The 22,641-nt window shown below is 46.7% G+C and overlaps 1 protein-coding gene across 13 annotated transcripts in view; it reads left to right on the top strand.

Moving 5' to 3' along the window:
* Positions 1 to 19,980, top strand: part of NVL (nuclear VCP like) — a 95,042-nt gene extending 75,062 nt beyond the window's left edge. For 4 of the 13 annotated variants that reach the window (XM_081823007.1, XM_081823008.1, XM_081823006.1 and 1 more), the window contains 4 exons: positions 7,056 to 7,132; positions 9,683 to 9,771; positions 12,098 to 12,168; positions 15,651 to 15,911. In XM_081823007.1, coding sequence (XP_081679133.1) covers positions 7,056 to 7,132; positions 9,683 to 9,771; positions 12,098 to 12,168; positions 15,651 to 15,890 — 477 coding nt within the window. In that variant the 3' untranslated portion in view covers positions 15,891 to 15,911. Of the gene's footprint in view, positions 1 to 2,386; positions 4,519 to 7,055; positions 7,133 to 9,668; positions 9,772 to 12,097; positions 12,169 to 15,650; positions 15,922 to 19,662 lie in introns of those variants that run through there. The other 9 variants (XR_014146027.1, XR_014146026.1, XM_081823013.1 and 6 more) reach the window with 9 other exon arrangements.
* The last annotated feature ends 2,661 nt before the right edge of the window (positions 19,981 to 22,641 follow it).

The following is a 22,641-nucleotide window of genomic DNA, read 5'->3' as shown; positions in this document are numbered from 1 at the left end:
CCCAGGCGCCCCTATAATTTTCTTATTTAAGAGCAGACCAATAATCCACAGAAACTCATCCTTTCAGCAGATGAAAGAAAATTAAGGTTTAGTTCTACCTAACTACAACATTGGTACTAAAGCTTTTTTAACCCTTAAATGTATTCCATCTTACTCACCTTGACCACACATAAAATTCTTTTTCAACTGTTAACCTTAATTTATGATGAAAGTTAAGAAGTAAGCAATTGTGGACTGTTTGTTGCCTTGCCAAATTTACAAATACTGTTCACAATTTCTAGAAATGTATGTTTTCTCACAGTAACTTTTGGGTGACACAAAACATGTTTTTTAACAGACCCAAATATCTTTTGTTCCTCTGCAAAGGAAGCTAATTGTAGATGAACCTGGTGTTAAAAAATGTTTCAGTATTTTGGGCGTCTGGGTGGCTCAGTTGGTTGGGCGACTGCCTTCGGCTCAGGTCATGATCCTGGAGTCCCGGGATCGAGTCCCGCATCGGGCTCCCTGCTCGGCGGGGAGTCTGCTTCTCCCTCTGACCCTCCTCCCTCTCATGCTCTCTGTCTCTCATTCTCTCTGTCTCAAATAAATAAAAATAAAAAAAAAAATCTTTAAAAAAAAAAAATGTTTCAGTATTTTATTTGAGGATGACCTAGACAGTGAATTTCATTTAAGTCATCATTTAACTTAACAAAACTTTAAGGGTTCGAGGAACCAAAAGATCTTTGGAAAGTATTTGCTGAAAATTTCACCTGGAGATTCTTCCCATTTACATCTATTTAAATCGTTAGTTTTTAATAGTTATGCTTTGATTACTCATGAAAATTTCACTGATGTTGGACACAAAGTCATTCCAGGTTAGTTTTTGGGGCAACCGATTCTGTAACAAGTAACAGGAACTAACTTGATTAGTAAGCCCGAGTGGAACAGAAGTTGCATTATATTCAGTGTTAATAACTCCAGAGACATGTCTATTTTAATTAAACCAACAAACTGAAAGTAGCTTTTTGTCTCCAGAGATTATCCTAGATCATGTGAACTTGAGGAGGGAAAAGCTCCGAAGATTTGGGTTAGTTTTTGTATTTTTAAGAGTTTTAGGGATCCTTCCACAAAGCCTGCAGAAGGCTTTTCTTTCCATCTGGTGACATAGTTTTAGCTTAGAGGAGAGAGGGCCGAAAAAACGTTCCTATTAGGTTCTGAGTATCAGCTTCCTGTTTGGCCAAGTACTAAAGCAATCCTTTTAAATCTTTTGTCAGTTTTAACTGGGACAAATATTTCTGGCAATATTGATCCACCCCTTGGACTTAAGAGACGTCACCAAAGAGGGCACCAAAGTTTTGTCTCTTTCTTTTTCTGCTGATGCTACAGACAGGTCTGGGATGACTGACTCTCGTGGGACTGCTCACCCTTTGGCGGCTTTTGTGTTTCCCAGGATCCCGTCTGCAGGCTCCGTGCAGGTTAAGGCAGAGGTGTGGCTCTGCTATCCTCCAGACTTTGACAAGGTTTTCCATTAATTTTAATTCCGGTTTCCTGGCTGTTTCTGGAGTGAGGTCGCAGCCCATCGAGCCATCCCTGGGAGCCTCGCCAACTCTGGCATGGCTGGGTGGGAGCTCCGTCTCAGGGGAGTAGGGGTATGCGCAGGTACTACTTCGCCAGATCTTGGCTCTTGTTCCGGAGTCCTTCAGAGTCAGATTGGTGGCCTCTCATCCTGTTTCCTGCCTTCTTATCAACCCATTAATCATAGGAGAGAACTCAAGTGCAAAAGCCTTCCAGGATCCTCCCTGGGTTTAGGAAATTTTTTAGCGGTGACCTTGAATTTGGCTTTTGGCCAAGGAATGAAAGCTGCCCCGGGGGAGGGGGGGGTTGGCCGTGGCCAATTCCTTGGGTGGCATTGTTTGAAAAGGAGCCTAGCTGAGCGTGTCCTCAGGGTGGAAAGGGGCTGAGGCTGAGGAGTACTGGAAGGAGGAGCCCCGAGTGGAGCAGTGACATCGTACAGCCTTCTGTATTAGCTGCCTCTCGTTTTCAGTTTTCCATTAACATTTGCCACAGATCTTTCAAAGTAGCTATTTTGGAATTTTGAAGCATTTTGAAGTCTTCTGCATGACAATTAAAATAGGAGTCCCATTCTCTTTGGTTTGGAACCCTTGTTTTTAAGGGCACTTTTTTTTTTTTTTAAGATTTTATTTCTTTGTCAGAGACCTCACCCTACACTCTCAAAAAAGGCAGCATATTACTTTCTTTCACATGACAGTATATAAGGGGTTACTTATTTTTGAAAAAAAGTGTATTTCCTAAGAATTAGAAAATTTCTGAAATCTAAATTCTAAGAATTATTTTTCTGAAATATTAGTTTTAGATAATTATTCATTTACTGCATTCCTTTGTATAGTGAGCTATACCAAAAGATTTCACTTCAAGGGTGTCCTGTATCTAGAAAGCTGACAGCTCCCCGCGGCGTGCAGACGTGAGAAGATTTCTCCTCTCGGCCCTCATAAAAGGAACGCTAAATTTGGCGGAGTGTTTTCAACAGTGTTCCCGTCATAAACACAGAAGCATTTCTGGACTGAGCTTGACGCTTCTCTTTATGTAAGCTGAAGATCTTGCTCAAAGCCAGTTCGTTGAAAACAACTTTGTGGAAGGTCAGAGAAGTGCGCTCTGCCGGTACGCAGGCCATTATGAGAGTCCAGCTTGACCCAAGCGTTGAATTCAGATGTTGAGAAGTCCTGGAGAGTTATCCTTTCGCAGTCCTCCATGAGTTTATTCCTTAGATCGAGGCTTCGATTCAAATGGGCAGCGCGTGGAGTGTGTGCAGGGCACGTCCGTACATGGTGACTGAAGTAACGCTGGCGGTTCTGCACAAACGCTGAAGAATCTAACAAGGGCTTGTGCCTGAAGATGCAGCTTCTGCCCTACCCGCCAACCCCCTACCCCCCTACTTGCTTCTACTGTTGCTGCAGGGACTGGACTGGCCCGTGTGCACCAGGCCTTCCTGCCTCCGGGGAGCCTGGGAAGCCCCAGTGTGCTGTTCCACGCCCCCCTGCACTGCTTCCCCTCCCCATTTAAATTAAATTAATAATTTAGTTATAATTTAAAATTCCACATGTGAGTGAAATCATATGATAATTGTCTTTCTCTGACTGACTGACTTTGCTCAGCATTATACCCTCCAGCTCCATCCGTGTCGTTGCAAATGGCAAGATTTCATTCTTTTTATGGCTAATATTCCACTGTGTATATACCACACCTTCTTTACCCATTCTTCAGTCTGTAGACACTTAGGCTGCTCCCATATCTTGGCTATTGTAGATAATGCTGCTGTAAACATCGGGGTGTGTGTAACCCTTTGAATTAGTATTTTATATTTTTAATTTTTTGAGGAACCTCCATACTGTTTTCCGGAGTGGTTGCACCAGTTTGCATTCCCACCAACAGTTCCCCTTTCTCCACATCCACGCCAACACCTGTTGTTTCTTGTGTTACTTATTTTAGCCGTTCTGACAGGTGTGAGGTGGTAGCTCATCGTGGTTTTGATTTGTATTTCCCTGATGATGAGCGATGTTGAGCATCTTTTCATGTGTCTGTTGGCCATCTGGATGTCTTCTTTGGAGAAGTGTCTTTTCATGTCTTCTGCCCCTTTTTTAATTTGCTATTTGTTTTTTGGGTGTTGAATTGTATCAGTTCTTTGTATATTTTGGATACTAACCCTTTATCAGATATGTCATTTGCAAATATCTTTTCCCATTTAGTAGTTTGCCTTTTAGTTTTGTTGGTTGTTTCCTTTTTCCACAGAAGCTTTTTATTTTGATGAAGTTCCAGTAGTTTATTTTTGCTTTTGTTTCCCTTGCCTCAGGAGACATATCTAGAAAGAAGTTACTATGGCTGATGTCAGAGACATCACTGCCTGTGTTCTCTTCTAGGAGTTTTATGGTTTCAGGTCTCACATTTAGGTCTTTCATCCATTTTGAGTCTATTTTTGTGTATGGTGTAAGAAAGTGGTCCAGTTTTCCCAACCATTGGATATTCTTTTCTGCTTTGTCGAAGATTAGTTGACCATAGAGTTGTGGGTTCATTTCTGGGTTTTCTGTTCTGTTCCATTGATCTATGTGTCTTTCTATGCGAGCACCATGCTGTCTTGATGACTAAAGGTCTGTGATATAACATGAAGTCTGGAATCGTGATGCCTCCAGCTCTGCTTTTCCAAGATTGCTTTCACTCTTCGGGGTCTTTGTGGTTCCAAACAAATTTTAGGATTGTTTGTCTAGCTCTGTGAAAAGTGCTATTGGCATTTTGATAAGGATTGCATTAAATCTGTAGATTGCTTTGGGTAGTATACATTTTAACAGTATTTGTTCTCCCAATCCATGAGCATGGAATGTCTCCATTTTTTTGTGTCATCTTCAGTTTCTTATATCAGTGTCTTATAGTTTTCAGAGCACAGGTCTTTCAGCTCTTTGAGTAGGTTTATGCCTAGGTGTTTTATTGTTTTTGGTGCAATTATAAATGGGATTGTTTTCTTTTTTTAAAGATTTTATTTATTTATTTATTAGAGAGAGAGAGAAACAGCATGAGAGGGGAGAGGGTCAGAGGGAGAAGCAGGCTCCCCGCCGAGCCGGGAGCCCGATGTGGGACTCGATCCCAGGACGCCGGGACCATGACCTGAGCCGAAGGCAGTCGCTTAACCAACTGAGCCACCCAGGCGCCCAAATGGGATTGTTTTCTTAATTTTTCTTTCTGCTGCTTCATTATTAGTATAGAAATGCAACAGATTTCTGTACCTCGATTTTGTATCCTGTGATATTACTGAATTTATCAGTTCCAGCAGTTTTTTGGTGGAATCTTTTGGGGGTTTCTACATAAAATATCATGTGATCTGCAAATAGAGATGTTTGCTGCTGTTTGCCAATTCGGATTCCTTTTTTCTTTCTGTTGTCTGATTGCTGTGGCTGGACTTCCAGTACTGTGTCGAATAAAAGTAGTGAGAGTGGACATCCCTGTCTTGTTCCTGACCACAGAGAAAAAGCTCTCTGTTTTTCCCCATTTAGGATGATATTAGCTGTGGGTTTTTCATAGGTGGCGTTTATTATATTGAGGTATGTTCCCTCTAAACTTACTTTGTTGAGGGTTTTTACCATGAACGGATGTTGGACTTTGTCAAATGCTTTTTCTGCCTCTATTGAAAGGATCATATGGTTTTCAGCCTTTCTCTTGTTGATGTGACGCATCACATTGATTGATCTGCAAATACTGAACCACCCTCATATCCTAGGAATAAATCCCACTTGATTGTGGTGAATGTTTTTTTTAATGTACTGTTGGATTCAGTTTGCTCATATTTTGTTGAGAACTTTTGCATCCATGTTCATCAGGGATTTTGGCCCGTAGTTCTCTTTTTTTGTGGTGTCTTTATTGGATCAGGATCATGCTGGCCTCACAGAATGAATTTGGAAACTTTCCTTCCTCCTGTATTTTTTTCAGTTGCAGATTTGAACTTTAGAACTCAGAATTCCTAATTCCTGGTCCAATGTTACTTCTTTTTAGTCCTTTGTTGTGAAGTACCGTACACATACAGAGAAGTGGAGACATCATTAAATACAACTGCATGAGTTTCTATAAGCAGAACCTCCAGATGAAGGAAGAGAACATTTCCGGTTATATTCATGGAGTGGTGGTTACCAGGGCTGTGCCGAGGCGGCGGGAGGGCCAGTGACTGTGCGTCCAGCGTTTCATTTGGGGAAGATGAAACGAGCTCTAGAGACGGATGGTTGCACAACACTGTGAATGTACACAATGCTACTAAACTGCACACTTAGAAATGGTTAAACTGATAAATTTTGTTAAGCAAATGTTACCACAATAAGAGAAGAGAGATCATCGCCAGAGCCTCAAAGCTGTGCTCCTTCCTTCCAGCCCTTCCCCCCAGCCCACCCGTGCCCCAGGGTTAACTGACTAAATTGAAACCTTATACATTATCAGGGACCATGCAGTCTGGCCACTAGTTTTCCACACTCGGGAGGGATAAAAGAGAAAAGCACCAAGCTTGTTTGCCTGAGGTCCCACAGAGTTTACCCATGATGACTTCCCAGGTGACTCTTGAGTTGAGTGGGACCGTAACTGTTTCTTGAATACGTGTTGGATGAACAAATGCGTTTTATCAAGTCATAGCAGATGCAGAGTTCATGAAGTTGTTAAATATGCACAGCCGGGAGGAAGAGATAGGACGCTGCATGTCTGCATGTGGCGCCCGGTCGTCTGGTCCAGCCCTCTGCATGCTTGGCGCCCGCCCTGCTGATGTGTAATACCTGACCTTGAGGTTTAATAGCCCGTTGACTCGCCTACTTTCTGTGTTTCTTCACCTGTTTCCTAAAGTGATATTTGTTACAAAGGAAGGACTGTATGCAATGTATATGTACGTTATGAATCAGAATAATAAAGCAGAAACTCACAGACCTGCCATCTATCTATGTCATGATTTTAAGTCACTAAAATGTCATTACATCTGTAGTGTTAGTGTATGCCTGTGTGTCGCTGAAATTCTGAGCGTGTCCTCATGTCTGTCCTTCTGGCATCTGTTGGTATATGAGCCAACGGGGAAGTGGCACCAAGATCTGGATCGAGTTGTAGACAAGGGCTGAGGACACACTGAGCCCAGAGGGTGTGTGGCATTCTCTCCTGGACAAGTTCACGGTTCTTCCCGCCTTGCCTGCCAGCCTCGCATCGAAACTAAGCACTGCCGACGTACTTGCCGTGTTTAATCGGCCAGAGGAAAAGTGTTTGTTCCCCTTTAGAAAGGTTGAGGTGGTGGTTTCTGTTCTTGCTGCAGCTGCATACAGACCCTCCAGACTCCACAAGATCAATCATTTGCCTGTAGCTTTCTGAATTTTGGAGTCTGCTTCTTAACCTTGTTTCTCAAAATTGAAATTTAAAGAAATCTCACTACACTGGTCTAGGAGTCAATAATACTCATTTAGTCAAGCGGTCATTACTTTTCATGAAGAACCTGTTAGGTGGAAAAGTACCGATCTTTAAAGTCTCAGTGAAAACTGATTTTTCTCTCTTAGAATGGCACGAGACCCCCCCTGGGTGCAGACGTAAATTTGGAAGCCCTTGCCGCTGACCTGCGCTGTGATTGCTATTCGTGAGTACCTACCTCGGTCTCAAGTTTGTGACCTCTCATGGGCAGAACGGGACAGTGGTCCCGTGGGGAGGGTTAAGCTCGGTATCCAGCTCTGTCCTGGCTCTTCCTTCTGAGAGAAGGGACTACCTGTTTCGAGGCTCCGAGGAGCTTTGGCGCTGGGCGCATCTGCTCCCACATTGACTCTTGGCACCCAGCTTCCCTGACCATTGTGGCTGCCTTCGCCAGTTGTCCATCCCTTCTTCCAGAAGACATGAGCAGACATTTCAATGTTGGTGCCTTAGCCCTGAAGAGGGTCATCTGTGAGTGCTTCGTTTTCCGAGGCTCAGAATGCATTTTTCACAGCACACCTGCTAACCTGCACAGCCCATAGTGACAGCCGGAAATCCGGCATTTCTGCCTTCAGAACCACACCATGTTCATGTGCTCGTGGTTTTTGTTATTTTCTTTACGTTAAGTAAAGTTGTTAACTGTCCCAGTGTGGGTATATAGAGAAGAAAGGAAACTCACATTTCCCTTACGGGGAGACGTCTGCCCCTCTGGCTTTGAAAGCCTTATTGGTTGGTTATCCTCAATATACTTGGTGCTCATGATATTCCTCATGATAAGCCAAATAATGTGTTTGCCAAAGCCAAGCAAGTAAGACAATGTTTTCTTTTTTTAAATATATTCATTTATTTCAGCAAGAAAGAGAAAGATAGCGTGCGGGTGGTGGGGAGGGGCAGAGGGAGAGAGAATCTCAAGCAGACTCCACACTTAGCGCCAAGCCTGACGCGGGGCTGGATCCCACGACCCTGAGATCATGACCTGAGTTGACACCAAGAGTCAGACACTCAACCGACTGAGCCCCCCCCAGACAGATGTCCCTGAGACAATTTTTTCCTGTTCGAGGCCTTTGGGATGCGGTTACTCCGCAGCGTAAACCTACATCCCAACAACAGACCTGCAGAGAGGAGTGTTGGCACCTCGTTACTTCCAGGTCTGGTTGAAGAAGCTCATTTCTTATCAAGATGATTGCACTGGAAACCACATGGATCATTCTCAGGGAGTGTGGTCAGGATGTGTCATTTTATCTCTTTTCTTCGTATATGGGCATCTGGGGCCCTGAGCCTCTTCTCTGTCCAGCTGTCTTGGCTCAGACGTGAAGGCAGGGATTGTCTCTCTGACAGGACGCGCTCGGAGCCCCTCCCTCCCTCTAAGGAGAGTGCTTCCCCTCCCCACCCCCAATTGGGATCAAACTCGTACCACTAAATGAACTTACTATTGGGGGGGGCGGGGAAGGCTTAATTAAGTGAGTAGTTTACAGCTTTGAGAGCCAAAACCCACAGAGGCAGTTTAATGGCAGAATGTACCCCAGGGCCACATGTTCTGATTCTCCGGCGTAGGGCGCAGGTTTACAAAGGGGTCAGGGTTAATGTTGAATGGCGTACAATTAGGGTTTTAATGCTGCGGTCACCAGGGTTTGAGAGACACGGAATTCCACCGTCGTCAGCTGCTTGTTTATGTTAGTTCAAGGTCTCTGCACCCGTGGGAGATGTTTAAATATTAAGGAAAGGGATGAATATGCAGCATGTATGTGATTATTGCACAACTTTATAAACTTGACACCTCGCCACAGAAACATTGCATTCAGCTAATAATTTAAGTTCTGTGGCGATTTAATGTTACATATTATGTGGATGGTCAATGTTATACATTAAATAAGTTTTAATGTCTAGAAATGAGGTTTTTATCCCCAGATCCAAACTCTCTCCCAAAGAGCTCCAAGAATTCTGTTGAGGATGTAAGGTAGTGAAAGGCCAGTGAACACTGTTGTTCACTGAACTCCGGCACCGTGCTGAGTCAGCATAGTATTGCACAAAGTAATTAGATGGAGGCTTATTAGCTGCTTTAATTCATTTATGACAGGTCCACCCAGCTCGGGCTTGAGTCAGGGCATTAAAGATTTGCTCGTCTTTGTGTTTCCCCCTTTTGAATTAGGTGCCATTAGTGACTGTTCTGTAAGCTTACTCTCGGCGGTAGGCAGCACATTGGTGGCATGGGCCTCGTGGATGGAGATTTTATGATAAATGTGGAAGTTTGTATCGCCTGGGCAATTCAGGTAGACTTTTTATGTTAACTTTAGTATCCATAGCTGTTAGCACAGGAATGTTTATGATTCCTTGAATTGTTTCCATCATAATTACCCTTCTTCTAAAAGCTAGAAATATTTTGGGGCACCTGGGTGGCTCAGTCGTTGGGCATCTGCCTTCGGCTCAGGTCATGATCCCAGGGTTCTGGGATCGAGCCCCGCATTGGGCTCCCTGCTCCGTGAGGAGTCTGCTTCTCCCTCTCCCACTCCCCTGCTTGCGTTCTCTCTCTCGCTGTGTCTGTCAAATAAATAAAATCTTAAAAAACAAATAAATAAAATAAATATAAGCTAGAAATATTTTAAGTAAAAGCAAAAAGCTCTTTCCTGCTGACCCTAGCTATGTGGGTTGTGACTGGAAACCACGGTCAGACTCTGTTCTTCGCACTGTTGTAGAATAACTGAGAGCAGGTCTTCTCCTGCAGGGGTGCAGATCTCTCTGCTTTGGTTCGGGAGGCGTCCATCTGCGCCCTGAGAGAGGAAATGACAAGACCGAAGGACGGAGGTGAGACAGGTAGGGTGCTTTCTGCAGTGTCTCCGTTCCCCGTCATCATACCTCTGGAACCTCACTGCTGACGTGGCTCTGACGAGACCGTTCCCATAGGCTTCGCCTCGCGTGGTTTCTGTGGCAGCCGTCTGGTAGCCTTTCAACCTCAGCCTCCCCCCAGAGTCCACACAGCACATTTCCAAAACACATCTGTTTTCATTCCCACTGTCTTTGGCTCCCAAGTCTCAGAGCAAACTTGTTTACAGTTCTGGCGGCGTCTCTGCTGCTGACATTTGTCCACACACGTGCCTTCCTGATGAAGTCCCTGTGTGTTTGTTAGATTCAGTATCTGAACTGCCTTTATTATAAGCTATTTCAGGATGTAAGTGATGAATCACTAAATTCTACTCCTGAAACCAACAGTATACTATATATTAACTAATTAGAATTTAAAAATTTGGAGAGAAAAATAAAAGAGCACTGGATATAGAATCAGGAAAAAAAAATAATAATAAAAAAGAAATTGCCGGGGCGCCTGGGTGGCTCAGTCGTTAAGCGTCTGCCTTCGGCTCAGGTCATGATCCCAGGGTGCTGGGATCGAGCCCTGCATTGGGCTCCCTGCTCAGCGGAAAGCCTGCCTCTCCCTCTCCCACTCCCCCTGCTTGTGTTCCTGCTCTCGCTGTCTCTCTCTCTCTGTCAAATAAAAAATAAAATCTTAAAAAAAAAAAAAAGAAATTGCCATGGCATTCAGATTATATGGAAAAAAAGGGTTTACCCATGGAGAGTTTTCTTACTCTGCATTAAAGTTAATTAAAATAAAATAATAAAAATAAATAAAAATTTAAAAAGTTTTTTTAAAATAAAAAAATCCTCTTGGAAGTAGGTGATATAATTCACAAACTTAGCATATCTTGTAAGAAACATCGTGTAAGTGTGCTGTCCGGGAGCAGAGTCTCACAGTGTTTTGGGATTTGTCACTGAAAATCTGTGGGCCTCTCTACACGGATTGGCTGTTTGGATGTTAGTTTATAATCATGGAGCAAATTCTGACATCTGTGCTCTGCTGCAGTTTACATTTCTAGTTACCTGTACTCTAGGGACTTAGCGTTGATATCTTCCTCACCGAAATACGTATGCTCTTCACCTTCCACTCAACGTGTTCAACTATATTTTATTTTATTTTTAGGTAAATATGGTATCCTAATATCTGTGTAGATAGTTCAGTTTTAATTGTCATTGCATAAGCTGTCATAGTAACATTTTAAACCAAGTCTTGTTCAAAATGTAGTTATTTGATTTACTTACATAATGGCACAACCTTTTATAAAGGAGAGCCCCTTCTGATCCAGTGTTGTGATATTATCTCTGTATCTAATATATATTATGATATAACTCCGTAACATCTGTTACTGCCTATGCACTCTTAAATAACTATGGAATATTACTTTCCACTCCCAGTTAAATTATTTGGATTATCTTAAAAAGGAACAGTTCTGGCTCTTCTTCACTAAACATTGCCATTAAGTTAAGGCGTAAACAGTGCAAAGAGGGGCTTTCAAAGGGTGTCTGTTTAGGAGTGATAGTCTCTTTGGGGTGTCCTGCAAAAACCTGATAAGCAGAGGGTTGGGAAATGGGGAGACGTTGGTCAGAGGGTAAGACTTCCTGCTATAAGATAAACACATTCTGGGGATCAGATGTGTTGCATGATGACTATAATTAACAATATGGATTGATATACTGGAAAGATGGTAAGAGAGTAGATCTTAGAAGTTATTACCCCCTCCACACACACACACAAGTAATCATGTGAGGGATGGATGTGCCAACTAACGTTTGTAGTGATCACTTTACAACACGTCTGAGATCATCACAATAGTCATACACCTTAAACTTACATATGTTATTTGTCAGTGATATCTCAATAAAGGGGGGGGCGGGTAATGAAAACAGGGACTTTTTTTTTTAAACGGTAATAGTCTCTCTCTAATTAAAGAAGAACAAAGTACTTTTTTATATGATTTGTCCCAAAGTAAACTGTTTCAATTGCTGGAGGGAAAAAATTTACACTAAAATGGATGCTGATATAAAAGTTAAGCATTTGTTTAAAATTAAATATGGTCAGGTGTGTGTAAATTAAATGAAAATGAAAAAATGTCTGATGAGTGTGTAAATTAAATGAAAATGAAAAAACATCTGATGAGTGTACCGGGCTTGACTGTCATTCAGAAGAGACCCAGTGTGATCGCTATCTCCTCCGTGTTCCCTTGACTGCTTCGAAGTGTCTCAGGAGAAACTAGGCCGTTAGTCACGGTTAGCGCCCTCCATCCAGATGTGTTTGTGATTTGTTCCACAGGTGACCTCAAGGTCAGTCAGAAGCACTTTGAAGAAGCTTTCAAGAAAGTGAAATCTTCTATATCAAAAAAGGTAAGAAATGCTTTTAATGTGTAGAGAAGAGACTGGAATGGAGACCAGTAGATTGTGAACTCTTGGAAACCAGGAAAATACTTGTCTTTGTGGGAGTGTTCTTGAGAGGTGGTAGTTTTGTGTGTTTCTTGAAAGACTGAAGCCAGAGAGAGGATGACCCATGTGGGTCTTTCCACCGTCTGGGGATTTTTAGCCCATTTGGTCCGCGTGTCCCTTGACCTGCTCCACCCTTCCCAATAAGTCTTATCTGCCTGGAGCCAGCCTTCCCTATGGGACTCGCCCCTGCATTTCAGGCAGGTACAGATGTTTCACTGTAAGGTCAGAGAAGGGCTAAACACACGGCTCGCTTTTCTTTATATACAACGCCGGATCTCGTGTGTTTGCTTCTTACGGTGCGGAGGTAATCCGTTTGTGGTAACGAGGACGACTGCTGCAATACGGAGCTGCAGGGATGCATCCAGCCCACAGAAACAGTTGGCTTGGGCACCGCTGTGATAAAGCTCATTGACTTGGCAGTCTTTTGTTTGGGGTTCCTGGAAGTATAATGCGCCTTAGCCACGAGAACCTGCTTCCTGCTGGGCTAAAACTTCCATTAAATTATTAGCCATTTATTACCCCAGACCTCGTATTTCTCACAATATTTACTGATTGAAAACCCCTGAGTCAAAGTCCAAGGAGTTACATGAGGCAGGCTGCCCTGTTCGGTGTCTCAAGGTTTGCTCTGAACCTTCTAGGTTGAGGTGACCACCGTACCACCTTTTTTTTTTTTTAAGATTTTATTTTTAATTAATCTCTACTCCCAGCGTGGGGCTCGAACTCACAACCCCTAGATCAAGAGTCGCACGTTGTACCCACTGAGCCAGCTGGGCGCCCTCCCACCTTACCACCGGTGACCACAGGAACCAGTTAATTAGTTTGGGCTGGTGGTGGTTTTGATTCGGCTCTCAGAGAAGAGTCTGCTGTACCCACACTCAGTTCTCCACCATAGCTGGAAAGAGTGGTCTGCCTTCGCCTCTCAGGCATTTTTGTATCCCAGAGGAAACCGGTCTGTTCTGCTGAGCATCTTTGAATAAAACCCAGGAACAGTTTGATAGTTAATGTCACTGGTGCTCTTCATTCTGATCAGCCACGCCCTCTGTTTGAAAACCCGTTTTTCATCCATGCATGGATCCGTTCCTGTGCTCTCTGTGTGTCTTCAGGCCACGGTATCTTTTTTGCCACTGTCTTGATGACTATAGATCTTAAGTCTTGGGATCAGGTAGTATAAGTTCTCCAAATTTGTCCTCTTTATCCCCCTGTCAATTTTTAAAAATATTTTAGCTCCTTTTCATTTCCATATAAAACATTGTTTTAGTTGAATTGTTCCTCTCCTGCAGCTGGAGTCCCGGGCTTGTCAGGACTTAGGACGCGGGGACGAAGCGCCTCCTCAAGGGGACACGGGGACGTGGGAATGCGGCCCCTCCTCTAGCCTCACTGTTTAGTAGAAGTGTATGCACACGGTAGTGCACACTCACAGTTCTGTGATCTCCAACAAGCGTAGCCGGCACTGCCATCAGTGTCTAGAACATTCCATCCCTCCCAGAGTTCCTTGTGGCCCCTCGGTGGCCGCCGCTGACAGCACTGCCCGTGACTGCAGGTCTGACCCGTGTGTGGGCTGCATCCCCATGGAAGCCTGCGGTGTGCACTCCCTAGTCTAGCTGCTCAGCTCGGTGGAGGGCTTCTGGGGTCCGTCCCTGTTGTGTGGGGTCCGTTTCTAGCTGAGCAGCTTTCCAGGATGAGAATATAGCACATGGTTCCTTCTCCTTTCCTCTCTTGGGGGACACTCGGCGCTGCCGGGGTGTGTGTGGTTTCCTGAGTAAACCGCGGGTCAGTGAGCAAGCACAGTCTTGCCCTTCTCCTGGGCACACAGCCGGGGCGCGCGGCCGCGGCTCCAGACCCTTCCGTGGGAAGCGGCCGAGTCCCCCAGTGTCAGGGTCCTTTCATGGCGGTGTCCGGCGGCACGGGAACTGGTGCCCCGTGTGCTCTCCATGAGCATCTCCAAACAGTCGGACGGCCAGCACAGTTTCACATGCTCGTGGGCCATTTGGAGTTCTGCTGTCCTGTCCTCATGCTTCGCTCCTAAACACGAGACATTTCTCTCCTTACTATAAACTTGCACAGATTCTTAGCTTATTTAGATGTGCACGCGCAGAGGATATTCTGTCCAAATCTGCTCACCTTTCTGTCGTCTAACGCACCTTCTGGAGAGTAGGAGCCTTGAATCCAGAAAGAGGCCGACTCGGCTCCTGCATGTATGGCTTGTGTGTCCTGCCATGGAAGCTTATGATCCGTCTCGGATTAATGTTTTAGTTTGATGAGAGGGGAGGTGGGGGTCTTGTTCCGTGTTTCCATGTGGCTCCTCCTTGCTCCAACTCTGTCGCGAAGACTTTCCTACGGAGTCACCATGCCCTCTGTTTGAAAACCCGTTGTTCATCCATGTGTGGATCTGTTCCTGTGCTCTATGTGTGTCTTCAGGCCACGGTATCTTTTTTGCCACTGTCTTGATGACTATAGATTTTAAGTCTTGGATCAGGTAGTATAAGTTCTCCAAATTTGTCCTCTTTATCCCCCCGTCAATTTTTAAAAATATTTTAGCTCCTTTTCATTTCCGTATAAAGTTTATAATCAGCTAATCGATTCCTACACGAGAAGCCTGCTAGGATTTGGAATGGGACTGAATCTAGATCAGTTGTGAGAGCAGAGCTTAAGAATAGAGAGTTTTTCACTTCATGAACTTAGTGCTTCTGTCCACTTATTTATATTCATTTAATTTCTCTTATATAAATTTATTCACTTTTTAATTCATTTAACTTCTTAGATCCACCTGACTTAGTGAGTTTTCATTATAAATATGTTACCACCTTTCATCAGATTTATTCCCAAGTAATTTATACTTTTTTATGTTATTTGTGGATTTTTTTACATCTTGTTTTCTAATTGTTGCTGATATATAGAAGTCCCGTTGGTTTTTTTTTTTTTTTCTTTAAGATTTTATTTATTTATTTGACAGAGAGAGACATAGTGAGAGCAGGAACACAAGCAGGGGGAGTGGGAGAGGGAGAAGCAGGCTTCCCGCGGAGCAGGGAGCCCGATGTGGGACTCGATCCCAGGACCCTGGGATCATGACCTGAGCCGAAGGCAGACACTTAACGACTGAGCCACCCAGGTCCCCCGTTGGTTTTTATCTATTGACTTTGGATAGTTCATTTATCACTCTCTTACTTTCTTTACCTCCAAGATCAATTTTCTAGAAACTTTGCTGTAATTTTGAAAAGTTCCCACGTTTGCTGCTTGAATGACTTTATTACAGAGGCCACAAATGTGTTGTGCAAAGTTCCAAAAATCACTTGACCTGATTTCTGAATTTGGCCATGTTTTCATCCAAGCAGCTACGACAATTAAGGAGTAAGTCTTTGCTTTATCTCCTTTGCACACTTTTGCAGGTGAATTTGACACCAGTGTGTATTATGTTTATTGGGGGTCTCGGATCCTGCTTCCTTCTCTTTTCCTGGTGCTTCCCAGTTGAGAGCTGTGGTAAAGAACCTCTTCACAGGCAGGGTCGAAAGGTATGGTGCTTTTCTGGATGTGAATCTGAGCAGCTCATTGATAAGCCACCTCATTCTGCTTTTAAAATGAGGGCTCTTTTAGTTGTAAATGACAGAACCCAACTCCAACTCAGGTGAGCAGGGAAAAACAGAGTTCCTGGGGGCGCCTGGGTGGCTCAGTCGGTTAAGCGTCTGCCTTCAGCTCAGGTCATGATCTCAGGGTCCTGGGATCGAGTCCTGCATTGGGCTCCCTGCTCGGTGGGGAGTCTGCTTCTCCCTCTCCCACTCCCCCTGCTTGTGCCCATGGGCTCACAAGATCTCTCTCTCTCAAATAGAAAAATAAAATGATGTAACTTGAGTTTAAACAACAACAGAGTTTGTTGGTCCATGTAACAAGGATCTTAAGAGCACAGTTGGCTCTAGGCTGCAGAACCTCATTCCTTTGTTTCCTGGGGGAAGGTGGGTGCCTGCAGGCCCAGACACTTCCCAGCTAGAGAGGTCCCCGCCAGCTCTGGTGGGAGAGAGTCTCACGGGAGCCTGGGGTCGGCCCAGCCCAGGTTAGGATCCCATGCCAGAACCAGTGTGGCCAATTAGGAAACTAGATGTCCTGGCCAGGGCCCACGTGAGGGGCCGTGGAGTTTTATAAAGGTCACACTTCAAGGCCTAGAATGAAAATCTGTAAATAAGGTGCTGGTGACTCAAGTTAACTGACGTGGTAGTGGCGGGGTTGGGGTTTGGAGTCTTCATGCTGAAAGAGAACCACTAGATTTTGTTTGGCATGCAAGGAACACTTAGCACATTTTAGCCTCTCAGACGTACTTACAGAAATGGCGATTGCTCTGAAGTGAGTGAGCACGGGATTCATGTTGAGGAGACGTCTAAGAAGACAGACGTCCTGTCCCGAAATCTGCAGAGCTGGCCTTCCTAGTTCTCAAATACTCAGCACGCTCTTAGTTTAGAGGCCAAATGCAGAGAAGTGTCACCTGGCCCAGTAAGCCCTGGGTAACTGGTTGAGGGTGAGGGTGTCGACGGGGAGCGGACACTCCTCTCCATCTGTCTGTCCTCACCGGCTCCCCCTCGGGCAGGGCCAGGCCCTTAGGCTCCACCTGGAGGCCCCTGCCCATCCTAATTGCTAGTGAGTGGCCGCGTCCTGTGTGGTCCCAGGAGGACCTGACAGGCTGGCGATCTGTGAGGACAGATGCCTGACACAAAAGCCTGGGCCATCCGCCAGCAGCTTCTCAGAATCCGGAGACGTGTGTCCCGGCCGCGCCACCCTTCCCGGCCTCCCGGCCGCACCTGGCTTCACAGGCCGCGCGGGATAATTGCCCGTGCGGTGTTCCCTGCGCGCCGGAGACTTGAGGCCAGCTTCGCTGCTGTCCACGTTGAGACCTTGAGATTCTTCTCCCAGATACTTACTGTCTCACGTCTCAGGCTTTTCACTCTGCTTCCTGTGGCTGTCTCCCACCGTCAGGAAGGAAACCTCACTCAGACAGTCGGATTTCCTTCTCAACTTCCTCTGTTAAACCACCCAGAGCAACCCTCCTGCTTCTGTGCTCATCACACCCGCTGCCCACACCCCTTCCATTCTCTTCTCCACACTCAGGAGTAGACGGTTCATTTCCCGGATTGTTTCCACCCCACGGACACTCATAGGAGAACGGCCCCTCCAGTCAGAGCCCCCTGCCCCCAGCTGTGTTTTAATGGGTTACCTACCATCCAACTCTTCACGTGCATCAAGTACCTGCTGTACGCGTGGCCAGGCACTGTGCTGGACTCCCAGATAGAAGAGCCGCCGGAGACAGGGCTCCCACACATAGAACACGCGTTAACCTGGTCACTCGATCTGTCGGTGTTAGGAAGAGGCTTACATGTAGCTTTTGCTTGAATGGGACCAACTACACGGCAAAGGCCGTGTGACTGATCTTAATTAAAAACGTATCTGCACCTGTCATGCCACACATTGTGGAAGGCTGCACAGATGTCCTCGTGAGACTTAGTACCAGCATATTCTTCTTCATATTTTTGGTGATCGTAATCTTTAAATACTTGATTTCTGAAAAACTTAGTGAATAAGAAGCTACAACTTCTCTTTTGGAAATAGGCATAGTATGAATTTTGAATAAATATTCAGTAAAGCAGATGACCAAGCTGATTATTAGTTTGATCTTTTAAAAATAAGGCATCCCATCAAGGTGAAGCTCCACGTTCCTCGTTTGGCTCCCTAACTGGCCCTCATGAAGCAATTACTTACGAAACTAGTGATGGCTGCTTGTGGGGAGAGACCGGCTGCCGGGTGGGGCGGGGGGGGTGTGCGGGCTTTATCCTCTTTGAACTTTGCACCATATGAAGGTCTTACCTGTTCAGAAACATTAAATATCGAGGGGCGCGTGGCTGGCTCAGTCGGTGGAGCGTGCAACTCTTGATCTCAGGGCTGTGAGTTCAAGCCCCACGTTGGGTGTAGAGATTACTTAAAAATAAATAAAAAATTTTAAAAATTAAAAAAAATTAATATTGAAAAAATAGTAATTTGAAAGTTCCAGAAGACCAAAATAGTAATAATAGTTATCTCTGGAAATGATTTTTTTCCCGCTGATCTGTATTTTCTAATTTTTTTGCAATAAATCTTGTTTTATAATTTAAAAAGTTATTTTACTCTAAAAAAGGAATTGCTCTAACCTGGTTATAAACTAAGCATGCCTAAAATGTCTTTACAGTAGATTATTCAGCAGTGATACTGATGTACAGAGGGACCCTTTTATCCTATTTCAGAGTTAATTCAGCATTTCACTAATTCCTACTTTATGTTCACCTTTGAAACTGTTTGACAGGTACTTGAAAAATCACTGAAACAAGTACATAGTTTTTTTTTTTTAATTTTCAAATCCATCTTTCAAACCGGAGGTGAACATTAAGTGCAGTCCAGGAAATGGGTTTCCCCCGTGAACGGAAAATCCGCCCTGCCCTCTGGTCAGGGTTCTGACTTGTCGCAGAGAGAACATCCGCTCTGCTTCTGTCTGACTCAGGATTGTCCTCAGAGTAAAAGCTAGTGGTCGTAAAGGCCCCTCTGAACACTGGGCAGACCTCACACATGTAGAGGGGCCCACTGTGGCCGCTTCTGGGAACGAAGCTGCATTTCTGCGAATGTCTCCGCAGCCGCCAGACGTCGGGGACTGTGGCTTTTCTCTGGCGCCCCCAGGCTGGTCAGCAGACACCTCAGTGCTAAGGCCGTTGGTTGCTGTTAGGAATCATTTAAATGGCTCTACTCTGTTCTTTTGATTTTTGCTTATTTTGTGTTGGGGACCAAACAGGGGAACCGAAAGTTCCTGTGGGAAACCAAGCAACCTGTAGCAGCAGGAAAACTGCAGAAACACCAAGTTGGGGGTGGGGGCGGCTAAAAACACAATCTGTTTTCTAAAAGCCTCAATAATTAAAACATTGTGATAGGGTACATGAACTGACCCTAATTCTAACTTCTGTAAACAGTCCGTCATGCTGGTCCCCACGCCGGTGACAGAAAGACGGGGATTGATGTAGGGCAGCTGGGAGTTGGGCTCACATGCCGCACGCCAGGCCGGGCACTCGCCAGAGCAGGCGGAGCTCCATGTGGAAGGACGGGAGGCTGGCCGTCCCTCATCGCGGGGTGGGCCAGGCTGGTTTCTCCTGAGGCCGTGCGTCCTCTACCCGTGTCCTCACCTGGCCCCCCGGGCCCGTCTGTTCTTCATCCGTCTTCCTGCAGACATGTGGTCCTATGTCCTGGGGGCTTCGTTATAACTTCACTGCCTCCCTGAAGACCTGACCTCCGGTCACTGCGCAGTCCTGGGGGTGGGACGTCAGCGTGCGCGTTTGGGGGACGCAGTTCAGCCCCCATCACACTTATCGGCTCTCTGTCTGTCTTGTCCCCTGTTCTCAGGACCAGGTGATGTATGAAGCTCTGCAGCGGTCCCTCAGCCGGTGACCCCGGCAGCAGCTGGCCTCGGAGCAGGACAGTGCGTCCAGCCGGCCGAGAAGCCCGCACGCTCTGAGCTGCCCGCTTGCCACCTGCTGCGGATGGGGTCCCATGTGCGCATGTTATTCCCAGAGTGACGTGGCCGGTCAGAGCCAAAGACTCTTCCCATCTGGCCAACTGGGTGCGGGAACACCCTCCCCACTTTTTAAGAACAAGAAAGATGTTTAACTGCTCAATTAAAATAACCGATAACTTTTTTTAAATAAAATGTTTATTTTGAAACTGTCTCGACTGTACTTCGGAAGAGTTGCGATCACAGTAAAAACTTTTCCCCTAAGCCATCTGAGCATGCGTTGCCAGCCCGAGACCCTGTCACCCCCAAATACCGTGATGTATGTCTCCCGCGCCCCAGGGTCCCCCGATAGCCAGCCATCACACTCAGGAAACCAGCCCGCGAGGCATGGCCGTCGCGTGGGCCCCCAGCCCCTGCCAGGCCCCTCTCTCCAGCTGCCCCAAGTTGTCCTTCGTGACAGAAGGGCCAGGAGTGAGCTGTCTGTTCCTCTTCTGCTTGAGTTCCCTCGAGGTCAGACAGTTCCCGTCTCCTGACTTATGCTCTGGAAGGTTCCGGCCCAGTTACTTTGTAGAACGCCCTTGGCGGTTTGTTAGCGGCGTCCTCGTGGTTCCACCCCGGCTGCGGCAGGAGTTTCACGAAGGGGTGCCATGTTCTCGCTGCATCCTGTCCGGTGGCGCCGTCAGGATTTGTCCTGCTCTGACATGGTCCCTGTGATCCCATGGGAGGGTGGTCCTTCCGGGCTGCGCACGCGGCTCCTCCGTGGAGGGAGGTGCTGGGAACCACGAGCGAATCCCTTCAGCACAGCTAGCTGCACCGTGTGTTTGTGTGGGTGACTCTCAGGCTGCCCAGGTCTGGCCTGCTGGGGCCTCTCCTGCACCTGCGCGCCTTCGACAAGCCCCCGCTGCGTCCCCAAGGGCTGCGTCCGTGTTCACTGTCCTCGCCCCTTCTCGGTGCTGCTCGCGGCGCCATGTGACACCGCAGACACGGGCGCTTGCCTCCTTTTCCTTCCACTCCCCGCTCCACCTCACGCTACGGAAACGTTTGTGCTACTTCGAAGAGTAATCGATGGGGGCGCCTGGGCGGCTCTGCCGGCTGAGCGTCTGACTCCTGGTTTCGGCTCAGATCGTGATCCCTGGGTGGAGAGCAAGCCCTGTGTTGGGCTCACTGCCGGGAGCTGCTGCTCCCTCTCCGTCTCTCCACCCCCGCTCACTCTCTCTCTTAAATAAATAAAACTTAAAAAAACATGGCGGAAGTCCAAGAGTGAAGAAATCCCAACAGGTCGTCAGCTTCTCTTCCCTCTGCGCCAACACCTGCTCTTCCTCCTGCGTCCTGGTCTCCCCCGCTCAGACCCTGAAGGCATCTTCAGTCTGAACGCAGTCAGGCCTTTGTTAACCCTGTTTCTGCAAGCTTCCCTTCCCTCGTCCTCACGGGCGCTGCCTTGCGCTGCCATTACCTTTCCTCTTCTACCGCGGTGTGCCGCTGGGCCTCCCGTTCCAGTCTCGCAGGCACTGAAACCAGGGGCGCCCTCCCAAAATACTCATCAGTGACGCTGAGACAGAGCAGGGACTGGACTCGGGTCCCTCGACCCTGACTGCAAGATCCAGCCCCCATGAGGAAGAGCAAAGGGCTAGGACTCTGGGCCGGGGGAGGACGCAGCCGGCAGGGACAGGACCCAACCAGTCTGCACCACCATGGACCCCAGCGCTGACCTCTCGCCGGCTTTTTCCCTCATTATTGTGCTAAATATTGAACATGTGAACAGACATGCCACGCATGAAGAAGCGTGACCTTTGGGTGTGCAGGTGCTAATAAATCCCACCTGCACGTGCTTAGCTGTCACTGTTTTGCCCCTGACCTCTCCCCAGGGCCTTGGCCCGAGGCCACTTTCCTCTGTGCGTCTCCCCTCTAGCTGGAGCATAACCCCAGCAAAGTCTCTCCGGGAACTCCGTCAGCCTCACATTGGTTCTGCTTGGTTTCGGTTGCAGCGTCACTTCTCAGCTCAAACTCAGTAGTCTAATTATACACGGACCTCTGGTGATGGGACATCAGCCCACCCTCAGCACCTGTCCCCTGACCCCAACTGACATGTACTATAATTCCAGGGAAGCTCATTGTTCTCTGAGCCTTGGCTGGGGAGGCCCCCGCCCCCTGGAATGCCTCCTGGGTCCTGTCCCACCCAGCACAGGGCCTGAAATACCACTGCCCCAGAAGCTTTGCCCAATCCCTCCCTCCGCTTGTGCGTGGGCTGAGTTTCGTGCTGACCTGGCTGGTGGTGCCCATGTCGGATCAGCTCCAAGTGCGAGACCCACCTTCTCCACGCAGCGTCCCGACCCCTCCGTGCATCTGTGGCACTTGACTCGGAATAAGAACAAAGTAACTGTTGAGTTACATAGCTGAATGACTTCCCAAAAGGAAGCAGCATTAACATTGGGGAGATCTGATGTTTCCACCCAAATCTACCCAAGTGGGACCCGGTGGCTCCGAAGAGGAGCCCACGGGACTCTGGGGGCACATCATCTGGTGCTGAGTTATTGCCGCTCAGAAGGGCTCCCCAAACACTTGTCCCCGGCCGAGCAGAACCTTGGGTGTGCTCAAGGCTCTCAGAACAAACTGTTGGTGAGAGTTGGGCCCGCATGAGCATTCTGTAAAACAGAAGGCTTTAAAAAGAGATGATATATATATGTTTTATAACAAAATTCTAATTACTTTGTTTTGCGCAGACAGGAGCATCTGCTCTCCTACCCTAGCTGGCTGTGAGTGAGCCTGGTCAGTGGACAGTGGGTCTTCTTTTGAGACTCCAGGAAGTTTTGCTGGCTTGAACTTTCTCAGAATTAATAGTGTGGAAAGCGAAATGAGCTTCCCAGTCACGG

Source organism: Leptonychotes weddellii, chromosome 6 (genome assembly GCF_054177405.1).
Source record: "Leptonychotes weddellii isolate Sample4059 chromosome 6, ASM5417740v2, whole genome shotgun sequence".
Classification (NCBI taxonomy): Eukaryota; Metazoa; Chordata; class Mammalia; order Carnivora; family Phocidae; genus Leptonychotes; species Leptonychotes weddellii.
The sequence above is the reverse complement of the archived record's forward strand: the minus strand, read 5'-3'. Positions and strand labels throughout refer to the sequence as shown.